The sequence below is a fragment of the Cryptotermes secundus genome, unplaced genomic scaffold, assembly GCF_002891405.2.
Source record: "Cryptotermes secundus unplaced genomic scaffold, Csec_1.0 scaffold1109, whole genome shotgun sequence".
Taxonomy (NCBI): Eukaryota; Metazoa; Arthropoda; class Insecta; order Blattodea; family Kalotermitidae; genus Cryptotermes; species Cryptotermes secundus.
In genome coordinates, this window is record NW_019734980.1 from 232,358 (window position 1) to 246,933 (window position 14,576).

General features: G+C 40.4%; 2 protein-coding genes across 2 annotated transcripts in view; both read left to right on the plus strand.

Moving 5' to 3' along the window:
- LOC111869158 (putative ferric-chelate reductase 1 homolog) overlaps positions 1 to 4,655 on the plus strand; it is a 97,386-nt gene extending 92,731 nt beyond the window's left edge. The window contains exons 10-12 of the mRNA XM_023860427.2: positions 2,749 to 2,861; positions 3,113 to 3,229; positions 3,834 to 4,655. Coding sequence (XP_023716195.1) covers positions 2,749 to 2,861; positions 3,113 to 3,229; positions 3,834 to 3,989 — 386 coding nt within the window. The 3' untranslated portion in view covers positions 3,990 to 4,655. The remainder of the gene's footprint in view (positions 1 to 2,748; positions 2,862 to 3,112; positions 3,230 to 3,833) is intronic.
- A 4,308-nt stretch (positions 4,656 to 8,963) lies between these two features.
- The window catches only part of LOC111869157 (pikachurin-like), a gene marked incomplete at its 3' end in the record, with an annotated part of 287,663 nt that continues 282,050 nt past the window's right edge, over positions 8,964 to 14,576 (plus strand). The window contains 1 exon segment of the mRNA XM_023860426.2: positions 8,964 to 9,582. Coding sequence (XP_023716194.2) covers positions 9,468 to 9,582 — 115 coding nt within the window.

Below are 14,576 nucleotides of genomic sequence, written 5' to 3' on the forward strand. Positions count from 1 at the left end.
ACTTTTTTTTGTTTCCACGGATGAAGAGAAGTCTGAAAGGAAAGCGATTCCGTGATGTGGATGAAGTCAAAGAAAACACGCTAAAGGCTTTGAACAGTATCCAGCCTCAAGAATTCCAGCACTGTTTTGAGCAGTGGCAAAAGCGTTGGGACAAGTGCATTAATGCACATGGACAATACTTTGAAGGGGACTAATATACAGTTCAATAAAAATGCAAAAATAAAAAATAACAAAAATAAATTCCAGTTATTTTTTGGTCCCCCCTCGTAAGTTTTAAAAAAATAAGTTCGGTTTCTTTTGGGTACCCCCTCGTNAAGGGGGACCCAAAAATAACCGGAAGCGACCTGTTGCGCGCGCTTGCTTTGTACTTATGAGTTGTGCTGCTAGGTGGTGTTAGCTGGGGGTCTCCTNTGCTATCTTATCTTTTTCCTAACTAACTGTACTTTATTTTGTCCAGACCTTTAACTCAGAGTTGAGTGGCTGCTTTCACTCCATTCTATTTGGCCAAATTCTGAACTACATAATTCATATCATGTGAAGAAAATTTACGAAGGCAAAGTCCAATTTGGAGCAAATGTTCAGGAAATATTTCCAGTTCAGATCTCATAAATTTGAATATGAAATAATTTGCCAACCCTGGCTGCTAATAGAAGTACGAAGCAAAGAAATACGTGGGTCATTTCATAAATAATGCACAGGTTGGCAACACTGCGGATTAGATGATGCAACAACAGTGAGCGTCACGTCAGTTACAGTTCAGGGCTTGAGAAAGAAGCGCGTTATTTTGTTTAATTTATAATATACTCTGTTCTTAAATAACGTGAGTTAGAAATAGAGCCTGCACGGTTCTCGGGTATTGTGACTGTTGAAGATCAAAGGTCATACATTAAGATCGTAACTTTACGTGGAAGAAACCCAACAGAAATCCACAGTGCTTTGAACCGGAGCTGAAATCAGTCCAATGAGTGGACTTCCCCACGACCAAAATAATTTCGACGATCTCAATCAAAGGTCAAACAAATGATGATCTTTGCTTATTATCACCAAGAAATCATCATGACAGACAGAGTTCTGTGTGGGAAAAGTTTCACAGCAGTTTATTATCGTGACCTTATGCAAAATTTGCGCAGAAAAATGCACAAAAACTGACCTCAGTTGCTCGAGGCTGGGCCGATCATTCTCCATGACAACGCTTGTCCACACATAGGGAATGTTGTAACAGAAAAGCTGCGCCAATATGATTGGGAGGTGTTGCCTCATGCTCCCTACAGCCCAGGCATGAGTCCACCAGGCTCAACTTATTCCCAAAGTTGAAACAACCTATGTGAGGCTGTCGTTTTCCCTCTGGAAGAGCTTTCTGCTGCAGTACCCGAGCCATTTGACAGATAAACAAGGATGGTGTCCTGGATGGAATAGTAAAGCTTTCCACATGTTGGGACTCAGTCATTGAGAAGCAGGGGGACTATATTGAAGGACTGTAAAGAGATATTAAAAGAAAATAAACATGGACATAAACAAAAAATTGTGTGCATTATTTCTGAAATGACCTACATATGTTACTTTGGGTTTTGTTATTAAATTAAAGATTATTAGGAGAGCAAGGCAAGGGTAGAGCATATCCAGCTGTAAATGTCAATAAAACGAAATACTGTCATTTGATGGAGTGACTACTGAGTCTGAGGTTTTCATGGTTTTCCTCAATCCAACCAGGCAAAAGCTGGAACAGCACCTTGAAATAGACCGTCACTCATTAATCATCCAGTTATTTGATCCTGTATGATCTTGGGTTCCTGGATTCCTGGTACTCATTTCTGTTAGAGGCTGAGTTGATGCAAGGGCCTTAGTAGAGCTGGAAGGATTAGGTCAATAGAAAATTCCAGTGACCTCACTTGGAATTGAATCCATGACCTTCTGGCTTGTAGCGCCATCTGTGAGCTGACTGATTAGAAGATGTGGAAGCCTCGACATCTCACAACCTTATGGGTCTGCACAGCCTGTTACAGGGATAGTGTTACCTTTTTTTGTTTTTCAATAATCCTGGGTTACTAACAACGTAATTAAATTCACTGCAAGTAAACAAATAACTCTGTTCTGATATTGTAATAATAATTGAAATGTATTTCTTCAATACAATAATAATACAAATGCCATCATGAATGCAGCAATTTATTTGATCGTAGCTCTTTGTCTTTTCTTCCTTTACACTACATGTTTTGGCCGTAACTGGCCATCAAGAGGTGTATTTTTCACTACATAGCTGTCACACTGCACACAATTCAAAATCTAAAACACCAGACTATCAGTTTTGTTTAAAATCTCGCCAGCGTACGCTCATCAATTTGATTTTAGAATTCCAGTTTAAAATGTAAAGTTTTTAAATCACAGGGATACCTGCTCTGTGTCTACATGTGCTGCAGCGGCTATTTCTGGTGTTCAGTACTGTTCATGTATTCTGTGCAGGCTCCCTGTGTGTGTGTTGCTGCTCATCTTTAATACTTTTGCCCTTTTTTTCAATCATGATCATTATATGTGTGCGTCTCACTGATTCAACTTATTATTGAACTCCAGGAAAGTGAAATGCTGATGCATTTTTCAAATACACTGATTGTAGCTCTTGAAACATCATACACTACTTCATCTGAGCCACTGGTTACAATGTGCACTTAGTAAAATTGAATAGTGTTGAAGAATATTTGGATAATTATTCTCCTGTCTCCATACTATTCACTCATTTGGTACTGCTTTCAGTTGTGACCATTTTCTTTGCCACAAAACTGACAAAAGCTGAACTGCCTGACTGGATGGACTGGATTCTGGTTGGCTATGTGGCATTCCATGTTGCTGTCCATCTGATCTTATCCGTGAGTCCAGTTTGTATAAAACAGTTTATGATGATGTGTTTGTTTCAGTGCATTTAGACTGAGTTCTGAGTTCATTGCAAAACCATGCAGATAATCATGTCTTTTTGAATTGTATCTTTGATCTGCACAGAATTCTTCAGAACTGTGATACACTTCAGTTTTATCTTTTCTACTTGAGGTGTGGTCTGTGTTTAAAAATAATCCAAGTTAATTGGTATTTGAATGAAATATTTAATTGATCATGATTGCAGATTTCAAGTATTGTCAGTGAGAGAAACAATGGCAAGAGAGTGAACTCCTTCCCCATGAAGGAGATGACCTCCAGTCGCAGCCCCCTGCATTCTCCGGAAAGAAAACAGGACTCTCCTGTGAGTCTATATATTTTTCTCTAAGGCCTTAAAATAACTTCAGAATGATGAGGATTTAAATGTGAACCGATCCATGTTTACTACAAGGAATTATTTGTAATTTTCTTGTCCCCCTCCTCCACCACCGTCTCTCACCCCTTCGAGGTTCTTTTCATTCCTCCCTTGTCTACCTCTTTATGGGTTAATTTCAAGCTGTCATGCCCATCCCTTGAATGATTCTTTGGATTGCTTGGATTCAGTAGGAAATTTTGACAGTCTGTTACTTGTCACATTCACATGTGAAGCTTGTTCTGTAGACGAACTTAAAAATAATTATTTTGTGGAACGCCATTATTTTTGTGTTCATAATTGTTATTTACGTTAGAACTGCCCAGAATCTCATGAATAGTTTGAAAAAGTAAAAACATAAAATCGACAAATAAGACCACAAATTGTAAATGAAGTGCATGTGACTTCACTAAGGGAGAGACACTCAGACAAAATTGAGCATTCCTGATAACTGCCATGAAGAGGTAAAACTCCATTTATAAAATATAGATTTACTGATCCCATTTACTGACTGATTTGTGGTTTGAGTTTTGTAACTATGGTCTTTATGTTGCAGCATTCTTGCTTTCGGAAATTCATGTTGGGTGTTTACATATTGGTGATTCTGTTACTGGTGGCTGCCCTTATCATCATCACAGTCTTTGCTCCCATTGAGGACAGCTGGGTGAAATTTCAGAACATGATTGCACCAAATAACACACAGGGACAGTAAATATATTCTACAGATTTACAACAGAAATGAAATTCAGCTTTTAGTGTCTTTGTGTTACATCAATTCTGTGTTTGCTCTGATACAAAGAAGGTTCATTTTACCAAAAGAATACTCTGCGTTACAGGTATGTTTATTTTTTTAGTTCTATGTTGCAGTGTTGTCAGTGTACTGTAATAGTTGTTTGTGTTGGCTCCATTAATGAATATAGAGTGGTGAGTGTTATGCATATTGAAGTTAACTAGATGGTTTGTGTGCAAGAGGAAAAGCAGCAGGTTTCACATCATTTGTAACATGAAAAAAGTGTTTTCTGGCCTGAATACAACAATACTAAACCATAAGGTGCTGTTTTGATGGTGCAATACAATTTATTACTTGTTTTTTAAAGAACTAAACATTCATAATTCAAACGAATAAGTCTTCTGTTTTCAAAGAAGAACTGAAAATTTAGTTCAGTATTACATTATAAAGACTACAGTGAACAATGGAATTAAGGAAATGTATAAACAAGCAGTATAATTGGTGTCATTTTTGTATAATTTCTATATCATATATAACAACTTTTACAAGAACAATATTTGTGAAAATGATTTAACTTGATATAAATGTGTCAATGTTGTAGTGCAGTTTGCAGGGTCTCCAAAAATAAATTATACAGTTTTAAATGCATAGGTATTTTCATAAATCCTTACAGCGCATTAGAGTAAATGCAAGAGGACAGAAATGTGTCCAGATCTGTTACATGAAAAAGTTTTGAATATGAAATATTCAGCCTCTATATAACCCTGTGCAATCCAAGGGTGAAACACTGAATTGTAGTATCCCATGTTTAATTCATATGTGCATTAAATGTGGGCAAATATGGTAATTCATGAAGAAAGCAGTCTTCTGGGATGTGGCACTGTGTAGACGTGGCGTTAACCGACGTTTCAGAGGAATGTATCGCCTCCATCTTCAGGGTAGAAGGAAAAATAAGAAATCCGCAAGCGAAAAGACCATGAGAACTGGTACAAGCAGACTGATACGTTCCTCAGAAACGTCGGTTAACACCACATTTACACAGTGCCACATCCCAGAAGACTGCTTTCTTCATAGTCACTGCCGTGAAAACCTCAAATCTTACATGGTAATTCATGTTAGGACACATAACTGTGAAAGAAGTGATTATCTCTTATTAGGCTTCCCCCTCACCTCATCTAACTGAATCTCTCACCTTTGTGTGGTACTCCTCAAAATACCCGAGGATGCACAGTTCCATATACATTTCCTTCACTTCAGCTGCCTTTCAGTTTCATTGCCAGTGTATGATGAACTGAAGCTACGATATTAAAATTCACTGTGAACTCCCGAAAACTGAATGCACCTTGTATCTCAGCTGTAATGTAAGCATTTGGTTGCAACCATAGAAAGGGCAATATTTTCTTGCGGCTGCAGTGGAAGGGCTTGTGACTGATGTACGGAACAAAGAATTTTCTCTCCAGTCTTTTGAATTCCCATACTTTCACTTTTCTATCCCTTTGCTGAACAGAGTTGAATAACTGAAGTTTATGTTGCGTTAGAGATGGAAAGAAGTGGTCAACTGTAGAATATAGGAAAAATGTGAATATTACAAACAGAATAACAGAACAAGGTTTATATAGCTCCCAGCTGTTTTATGACACCAGAGACTGCGGAAGTATGTTGAGTGTTAGAAGAAGGAATGATTTTATAATGCAGAACCACTTTGTGAAGAAGTTGATAACTCTTTTGTACAGTATGTATCAAAATTACACACATACAAAACAAAAATGAAGAAGAAAGAGTGTAATTTCTTTGCATAAACATTTTCAAACCTTATGTTATAATATGTGACATTAATTCCATTCCTTTATCATAAATTTTGTATTAGATACATTTTTAATAAAGTGCTTAAAATTATTATAAATTCAAAGCAGGAAAGGACATTTAAACACCCAACAGCAACGGGCACTTAAACAGACTCTGTTCAGCTCACACTACCACCATTAGAAAGTCTGGCATTTAAAGGTTAAAAGAACACAAATGTCAACTATCAATCCATACAATAGTTTCTGTTAGTACTGTAGGAATGCTTGTGGCCAGTGTGGGATGCAGTTGCATCACATTATGTAACACTAAATAGACATAATGCTTGTTAAGGAGGATGGATTTATGTTAGGAACCTGACACCTTAACCTCTTTAGGTATTCGAGCAGAGGCCATTCCCAGCACTAGTTAAATGAAACTAATGATACTCCTCCCTAAACGTCTCACAACCCTATGGGCCTTCACAGCCTGTTAAAGGGATAGCTTTACTTTTTTCTTACTTTACTCCTGCGTGCAAATGAGCATGCTGTTAAATCTTTGTAGAATTTAAATGTCACTTATGGGAAATGTTTTACATAGCAATTACAGGCTAAATATTGCCTAACTGGTCAGGCAATTAATGACAAAATCAGAATGAAACTTAGAGATACCAACGTCTCTATTATAACACATAATAAAAGGTCACAATCTTGCAGTTTCTGTAATGAAAAAGCCAAGCCCTTGTAAGGAATAAAAATTATAGGAACAAAATAACGAAAGAAAATCAGTAGAATAAATTAATTGAATTTGAACTTGAAGAGACATCATGAGGAAGTGTGGGCTGGATTCAGGTGGCTTTTCTGAACATAATATTGGGTCTTCAGATTGTGTACAAAGAACTGCTTGACCAGATAAGTAACTATCAACATTTCAAGGAAGACCCTGCAGTATGGATATACTTGTTAAATTAGTATAATTACTGAAGTACCAAAGGATGATCAAAATATAGAGATTAAGTTAATATAATTTCAGATAATGTATAATGCAATAACATGACCTTGAACATAAAACAAAGCTATTGAAATAAAATTGTATAGGATAATGGTAAGACTTGTCCCAACAGATTGAATAACAACAGAAATTCATATAAGGACTAGCCCCCAAAAAGAGGAGGAGCAAAGCAAATATGTGATGATGAACCTCATAAGAATCTTCAGTTTGTTGATCTTGTTGATCTGAATATCCCTGGCAAGTTTTCACAAAAGAAGCCCTATTCAGTGTACACCTAATATAGCGTATATTGCATCTTAAACCAGAAGATCATTATATGAATAAGAATGTATTTTCTTATCATTCATGGTCATTCTAGATTCATTCTTATATATAGCATGCTGTTGAAAGTACGTCAGCCCACAGATTCACAACTCATAAGAATGTAATAAGTTTAATTCTTTTCAAGTTTTCTGAACGTTTCCAAAGATTTAAACATTAAGTACACAGCTGACTCCACCTCAACAACATGCTAGATCAAAACACTGGAGGATATATCCCATCAAATGAAAATCTGTATGCAGAGGTTGAGAGTACTCAGTATTATATCAGAAAGAAGCCCCAAGAATTGGGTAAGAACACACACTGAGGATGTTAGAGAACAGGATGGTGAGGAGTTTTTGTAGGAACACCTGGGGGAAAGACCTCTAGAAAAACCTAAGTGTAGATGAGAGGATAATATTAAAATGGATATTAAAGAAATAGGATGTGAGGGTGTTAAGCAGATTCACCTGGTTCAGAATAGGAATCAGTGACAGGCTTTTGTAAATACAGTAATAAACTTTTGGATTCCAAAAAATGTTTATGAATACAGTTTAAGCATATCTTCCCAATACTGTGCCCAGATGTGTTAATTATGTTACTGTACAACAAAGAGTACTGTCTTTCAGGAAATTGTGCCATGCAGTCTGCTAATAAATTTCTATCAGACTATGTGGTATCACAACCCATAGTAGAGCTGTGAAAACCTCGATTTGCATGAAGTGAGAATGGTTTGTGTTTGGGCTAATAACTTAAATGATGGCGCTGTCTTCTGAGCTGTAATGCCGTGCAGTTCAGAGGAAGGCCTTTCTCTGAACTACCTGGCGTTACAACCTAAAGATTGTACCCTTTGTGGCCACTGCTGCAAGAATTTCTGAAGCAGAAAAATCAGTAAGGGGTTGAAGGATAATAAGGTAAAGTTGCCTCTGTGCTTAATTATGTTCCAAGCCATGATGACATATAGAAAGCGGGGGTATAGGCTCCACCATTCTTAACCTAGACAGATGGAGATGTGTGGTAAGCTTCACACCCGGTACCCAATGGGTATGACGCTGGGTGGGCCCCAGAGCCGATTTAAACGCTGCGGAGAAGACAGAAGTTTCTTGCCCTGCCGGGGATCGAACCCCAGCCTGTCCGCTCGGTCTGTCACTATACCGTCTGAGCTGTCCCATACGTTGCGTGTTCAAGCTAGGTTTACTATCAGTAACCAAACCTCACTGACAGTATTCACCTCTTTTTTTTTTTAATTCTCTTAGTGGGTGGTGGAGTCCAACTGGGTCCATTCGGTACGGCGGCCACTGATTGGCCTATTGTACCTGCCCCGGGTGATAATGATTATGAAGAATTTGGTGGAATGAAGATTGGCAGGGGAAACCGAAGTACTCGGAGAAAACCAGTCCCAGCGCCACTCTGTCCACCACAAATCCCACTTGACCAGACCCGGGATCGAACCCGGGCCGCCGCGGTGGGAAGCCAGCGACTAACCGCATGAGCTATGGCGAGGCGTTATGTATTGACTTTACTGTATGGTTGCGCCTATAATATTCGTTTGTAAAGGAAGCGACAGTCTAGCAAACATAAACCTCCAGTTTAAATTAAAAAAAAAGTGACCGCCAGAAATAATTACTACGTACAACTATAGTAGTAACCGTTGTCCGTGTTCAGAGTAATTCTTTGTTCAATGACGGTCTACCAATCAACGCAAAATGGTAAACACGCGGATTTCTGAAAACTCCAACGAGCAGCCGTAGTACTCTCGATCGATCGCGCTTGCTACGTACAACGCGAGCCTCGTGCCACCTCACCCCCGCGTCCTGATGTCTTGCCGCTTCGACCGGTCCGTCCGTACTAGCCACTGTGAGACCTCTACCGGTGGCAGCGCGAGTGATTCAGACAGTGGAAGATCAGGTTGTAGACATGATGTCTGCACTGTAAAGAGAACCGGTGTGACATTTCGGAGTGCGGGTTTGTGCCATTACGGAACAGAATACATACATGAAATACAACTGACGTAAAGTATGATTTAGAACGATGCACGCGTATTTACTTTTCTCTTTATTACGAGCAGTATACGTTGTATTATGAAAGTGTGTCCGTGTGATTTACATGATTTATAGTTCTTTTCAAGAATTGATCGCTTGCGCATCCATTAAACTATTTATTTTCGTCAGTTCCATAGAGAAACTGTTCTTTGTCTATGTGTTCAGGGATATGTGTAAAAGACAAAGGTCTGCGGAAAAGAAGGAATAACAGGCATAGTAGTAACAATAATATCGACCGACGAGCAGGTCAAGAGTGTGCGTGTATATTAGGGCCCCATAAAGACGAGTTAATACGATAAGAAGTGCTTCATTGCTGGAGGTCACAATGTTCAACCCCCTGTCAACATTTCTAGTAACTGCACTTGTGCCAGTTATTTGCATCTTCTCTTTCACAAATGAGCAAGAAATGCAGAATAACATCTTCGAAGCAGCATTTCAAGGTAAATTAAAATTATATAACTTGACGTACATAATATTCTAATTACACAATTTCTTTCGCTTTAGCTGTGACTGGTTTCCTTCATGGTCGAAGGTCCCGGAGGTTGTGCTGTATTTGCTTTCGAAAATTTTGTCATGTACAGAATGTTTGTAGCTAAGGGTGGACGATAGGAAGACTAGATTTTCTTAGTTCTTTTTAGAGGAATGTATTTATGGTTCAGTGATCATGTATGTCCGTAACTGAGTTTGAACAGTATCTTCAGTTATTATACCGTAGATGAGCAAAAATAACTGAACCCTTTTAGTCTGTCTTTTATTTCCTCATACATCTCCATTAGACGATTTATTGTTTATTCAGCGACACAGCGTGGAAATGAGGCGTAGCCAATTTTAAGTCACTGTCCCAGCATTTCCCTGCGGATAGTGAGGAAACCCGTTATACACCTCAGCATAATCGGCCTGCGGGCCAGGTTTCAAATTCTGGGCTTCCTGAATACGAAGCAGAACAGGAGAGAGTTTATTTGCAATAGACCATACAAATAATTCTAACTTACCTAACTGAACAGGGCACCGAATTATGAACATATCGGCCTACGCATTTGCTTTTTGGAAGGAAAGGATAATGTGAAACATAAGCCAAACAGCGTAAAATAAAGCTTACAAAGAGAACTCCAAAATAGTTGCAAGTTAGTAGGATCTGAGGATCACAGAGCGGTGGTTATGAAAAATACTATCTTCTGGGACATAACGCAATCTGACTGATGTGTCGTAGGAACATAACGTCTTCATCCTCACAGTCGAAGAATAAGCCGAACAAGAAACCAGCGTGAAAGCAGGTGACAAACAGATCTGCTACCTGAAGATGGATGCGATATGTTTCTCCGAAACGTCGGATGACTTTCAGCCGACTACACAGCGTTATATCCCAGAAGAAACTACTCTTCATTTGCGAATTTGTTAGTTATTCGTATGTCAAACCCCCCCCCCCATGTCGACATCAGCAATTGTAGCCCTAATTCAAATTACTTTCCAAATATGAGTAGAGTGAACATTATTAATGAAACTTAAAGACCACGAATAACAGTCTTTAATACACAAATAAACGTCACACGATTTTAGAAATTCATTTTATCTTATCTGGTGGTCGGCGGACTGCTGCCGGTCCTTGGCGTAATTTTACTCCAGCGTACACAACAGTCCTGTAGTTTGTGGCAATTTGCCACAGCAGAAACAAAAAAACAACTTTTTGCAACTAGCCTTGATGTCCTCTTTAACAACGAAATGGTATGAGCTACTAGTGTTTCCCTCTCTCCGTTTTCCGGCCCGGGAACTGCGTAACGGGGCCACAGTCACTCCCTGTATGCTGCCGCGTGTAGGTGCATGTCTGCACTCTGCAGAATTGTCTGGACACATCTAACAAGTGCAGAACTGTCATGTTTTAACGGAAGCAATATTTCGACAGCTCGCCACAAAAATGGGCGATAAATGTTTCGAGCACAGAGTCAACATGAAATTCTTGTTCAGACTTGGGGGGAGGGAGCAGCCGAAATTTTTGAAATGTTAAAGCAAGTGTGCCGAGAAGATGTCGTGTCAAGAGCACGTGTAAACGGTTTACCGGAGGCTTCGACAGCCGACCTGGACGTCCGATAGTATCCAAATCGGACGAAGGTGAAAACTGTGATGTGAATTAAGGAGACTGTACGATTGGTTTTGACCGAGAATTTTGGGATGAAGAAAGTTCAGTGCCAAAGAGCATCACTAATGACCAACTGCAGCGGAGGAGAGGAATCTGCAGTGCCGTTTTCCAATGAATTGAAGAAAATGACGAATGGCTTAACAGAATTACCACTTTGGATGAAAGTTGGAGTTTCGAGCTTGATCCAGCGCCAGAACATGTAGTAGAAATCTGGAGGTTCACCCGCTCCAAGAAAGCGCGGATGTCAAAACCAAAGACACGCAATGTTGATTTTTTCCCTTGACAACAGAGGGACAGTACACCGAAAATTACTCTCGCTTCACCAGATTGTCAGCCAGAAGCGATTTCTAAAAAATTTGGGACGCACACAAGCACACAGCGCCTCACGTGAAGGAGGTTTTACTGAGGAAGAAAGCCAGTCTGATCCTGAAATACGTCGCTACTCACGAGACCTCGCTCCACGTGACATCTTCCTCCTCCCCGTTATGACACCGTGGGAGTGCTTCAGAACGATTAGATGACCTATCTAAACAACTTGCAGGAGATGGACTTCTGGGAGTCTCTGCTGGCGGAAACAACTCTGGAAATCATTTGTAGCTGCAGGATGGAACTTCTTTGAAAGACACCACTTCAGTTCCAGGTAAAATTGAATGCAGTACTGCTTGTGAGTGCAGTCTCCTTATTTAACATTCGGGCCTCGAAGGTATCTTGAATAAACACGTGGTGAGGAAGAAGGTGATGTATTTTGGACCCAATCTCTGCACCACGCCAAACCCTTCATAGATCACTTTCCTTCATGTATTGTTGTATCCTAAATAAATTGTAATTACGAACGCTCACTATTGGTGACGATATCTCTTCGATTCTAATACAACATATAACAATGTTAATAAACATGTATAGACATGCTACTCGCTGATCAGGGTGGCGGCACGGTCTAAGGGCGGTCGCGTACCAACTGCGTCAAAACAAGCATCAAGAAATGAGACAAAAGACGCAGTCTTGTAACCGTTCTTTGGTTCTGCTAGCTCTAGCAGAGAAATCGAACTCCTCTCAGGGCGTGTTGACTGGCCACGACTTGGGTGATTAGTGGGGATTTGGGCGTAGGGAAGTCACCTAAACACCAATTGACTATTTCAAGTCTTTATTCAATCTGCACTATTTAATTGGAAACAGCACCGTAGTGGCACACTTCACAGATTCGTGGATGTAGGCTTACTTACTGTTCACTGAGACGCACGACTTCCCTGTCAAGTTTAGAATTTCTAAAGGACTCGGCCTTGTTTTACGCATTAAATTGACTGATTTACGGATGGGCAGCTGCCTTCAAGCTTGACCCAAGCCACTTGCTGCTTGTCTCAGGGGGAAAATTTCAAATTGTGAGGCGAAAGTGAGGAATTTCACAAAACCCTAACCTTACAAAAACATCAATTGACCATCCCATAAACTGGACAGTTACAGTCTTGCTTCATTCGTGATTCGTCAGCACGAAGCTGACGTCAGCATCATGACTCAGACCGGTGTATGGCGGTTTTCATAATCTCATTCTTTTCAACTGTGCTCCTTTCTTTGCGTCATGTCGCAGACATCGTGTCTCGACTGTTACATGTCTTTGAGCTGTGCTGAAGCAACGGCTCCTTTCCGTTACGTCATGGCTTCCAGCCATACCTTCCACGCTACCCCTTATCGTTGTCCTAGAGCTTACCCCCTCCTCCTCCCTTATACCACGTGGGTTTTCCCTTCTCTTCCTACCCTGTGTGTCTCGGAGGGAAGTATGTTTTGGGAGCCGTGGAGGAGTCTGATAGTGGATCCAATCGGGCTATGACGTTGGCGGACCAGCGGGAGGAATTTCTAAATTTCAGTTCGGCGGGGGTTTTCTAAATCTACGAGTAGTTTCGGTGTAGTCGGGAGCTGGCCGCAGAAGTCAGGGAAAGGTATGGCGGCGATACGCGGGGTTGTTTAGTTAGTATATATATATTTTCTTTGGGGCCGCCTGTGGCTGACCAAGGAGCAGTAGTGAAGTCGTGTTGTGCTGTAACGACTTCCGTACATAATGTAGGTGGGCCAGTGGAACTGGGCATGTCGGCTGAGTTTGATGCCGAGAAGTGCGGATAAGTATAGGACTGAAATCAGCCGTGTATGTTGGGTTGTCAGCGACATTGTATGCCCGCAGTGCTCTATTTTTTCTTTGTATATTCTTATAGTGCGTTATATTGTGTTTTGTTACCATTAAATCTTGTTACTGTCATTTGGTAGATCATTATAAGTTCTGATAGGCCCTCCTCTGCGAGCTTGGATTCCCTGCAACGACATCATCATCATTATCAGTAATCTGTCAGACGACGGGTCCACAGTCTCTTCCAAAACAATTCCTCCACTTAATGCGATCTAGAGCTTTCTCCTTCAAATGACAGTATCCTCTTCTGTCCCCAAGGTCATCCCGCATCTTCTTACGTCTTCTTCCTCGTCTTCTTGTCACTTCTATCCGCAGCGACCTTAGGGAGTATTGTGAACACGACGCGAGAGCCTGTGACGATGAACCGCTCCCGACTTCACGATGGATGTGGGTGGTAGGGTGAAGACGGGAGAAGCAGCGGTTCATCTTGACGCATGCCGGTGTGCGGCCTACCTAAGGCCGAAGGTCAATTGAATAAATCCAATGACCTCATCAGGAATTGAACCCGGCACCTTCCGGCTTGTAGCATAGTGCCTCAACCAACTACGCTACCATGTGCCCCATAAGTAGTTTTAAAATACGTACATGAGTAGAGAAATATACGTTTTAAAAGGTCAGTTGGTTTCTTTGTATAGTCAACTGAATTTTTACTGTAACCAACTTGAACCCTTTGGAAGCAGATAATCAATCGTTCAACTGATAAAAAAGTGCTACATTTTCATGGAACCAAGAAGTTCATTGCATGGTTTCAAGAGTCCGCCATTTGGCCCGTCCTGAGTCGTTTGAATCAGTCCATACTGTAAAATCTACTGACTCATTTTAATATTATCTCTTTCCAATGCCAGAGTCTCCCAAACAGTATTTTTCTTTGACATATTTGACTAAATATTTTATGCATTTCTCAATTATACCATGCATTCTACATATCCCTCTCATCTTACTCGCATTTGGTACTGTCAACATAGTGATGTTTAGCGAAGAGACAATATATGACTCTCCCTATTTTGTAAGATTTAAGATGCCGGGATAGCGCAGTCGGTATAGCGACTGGCTACGGGCTGCACGTGAGGAGCCGGGATAGCGCAGTAGGTATAGCGACTGGCTACTGGCGGGACGTGAGGAGC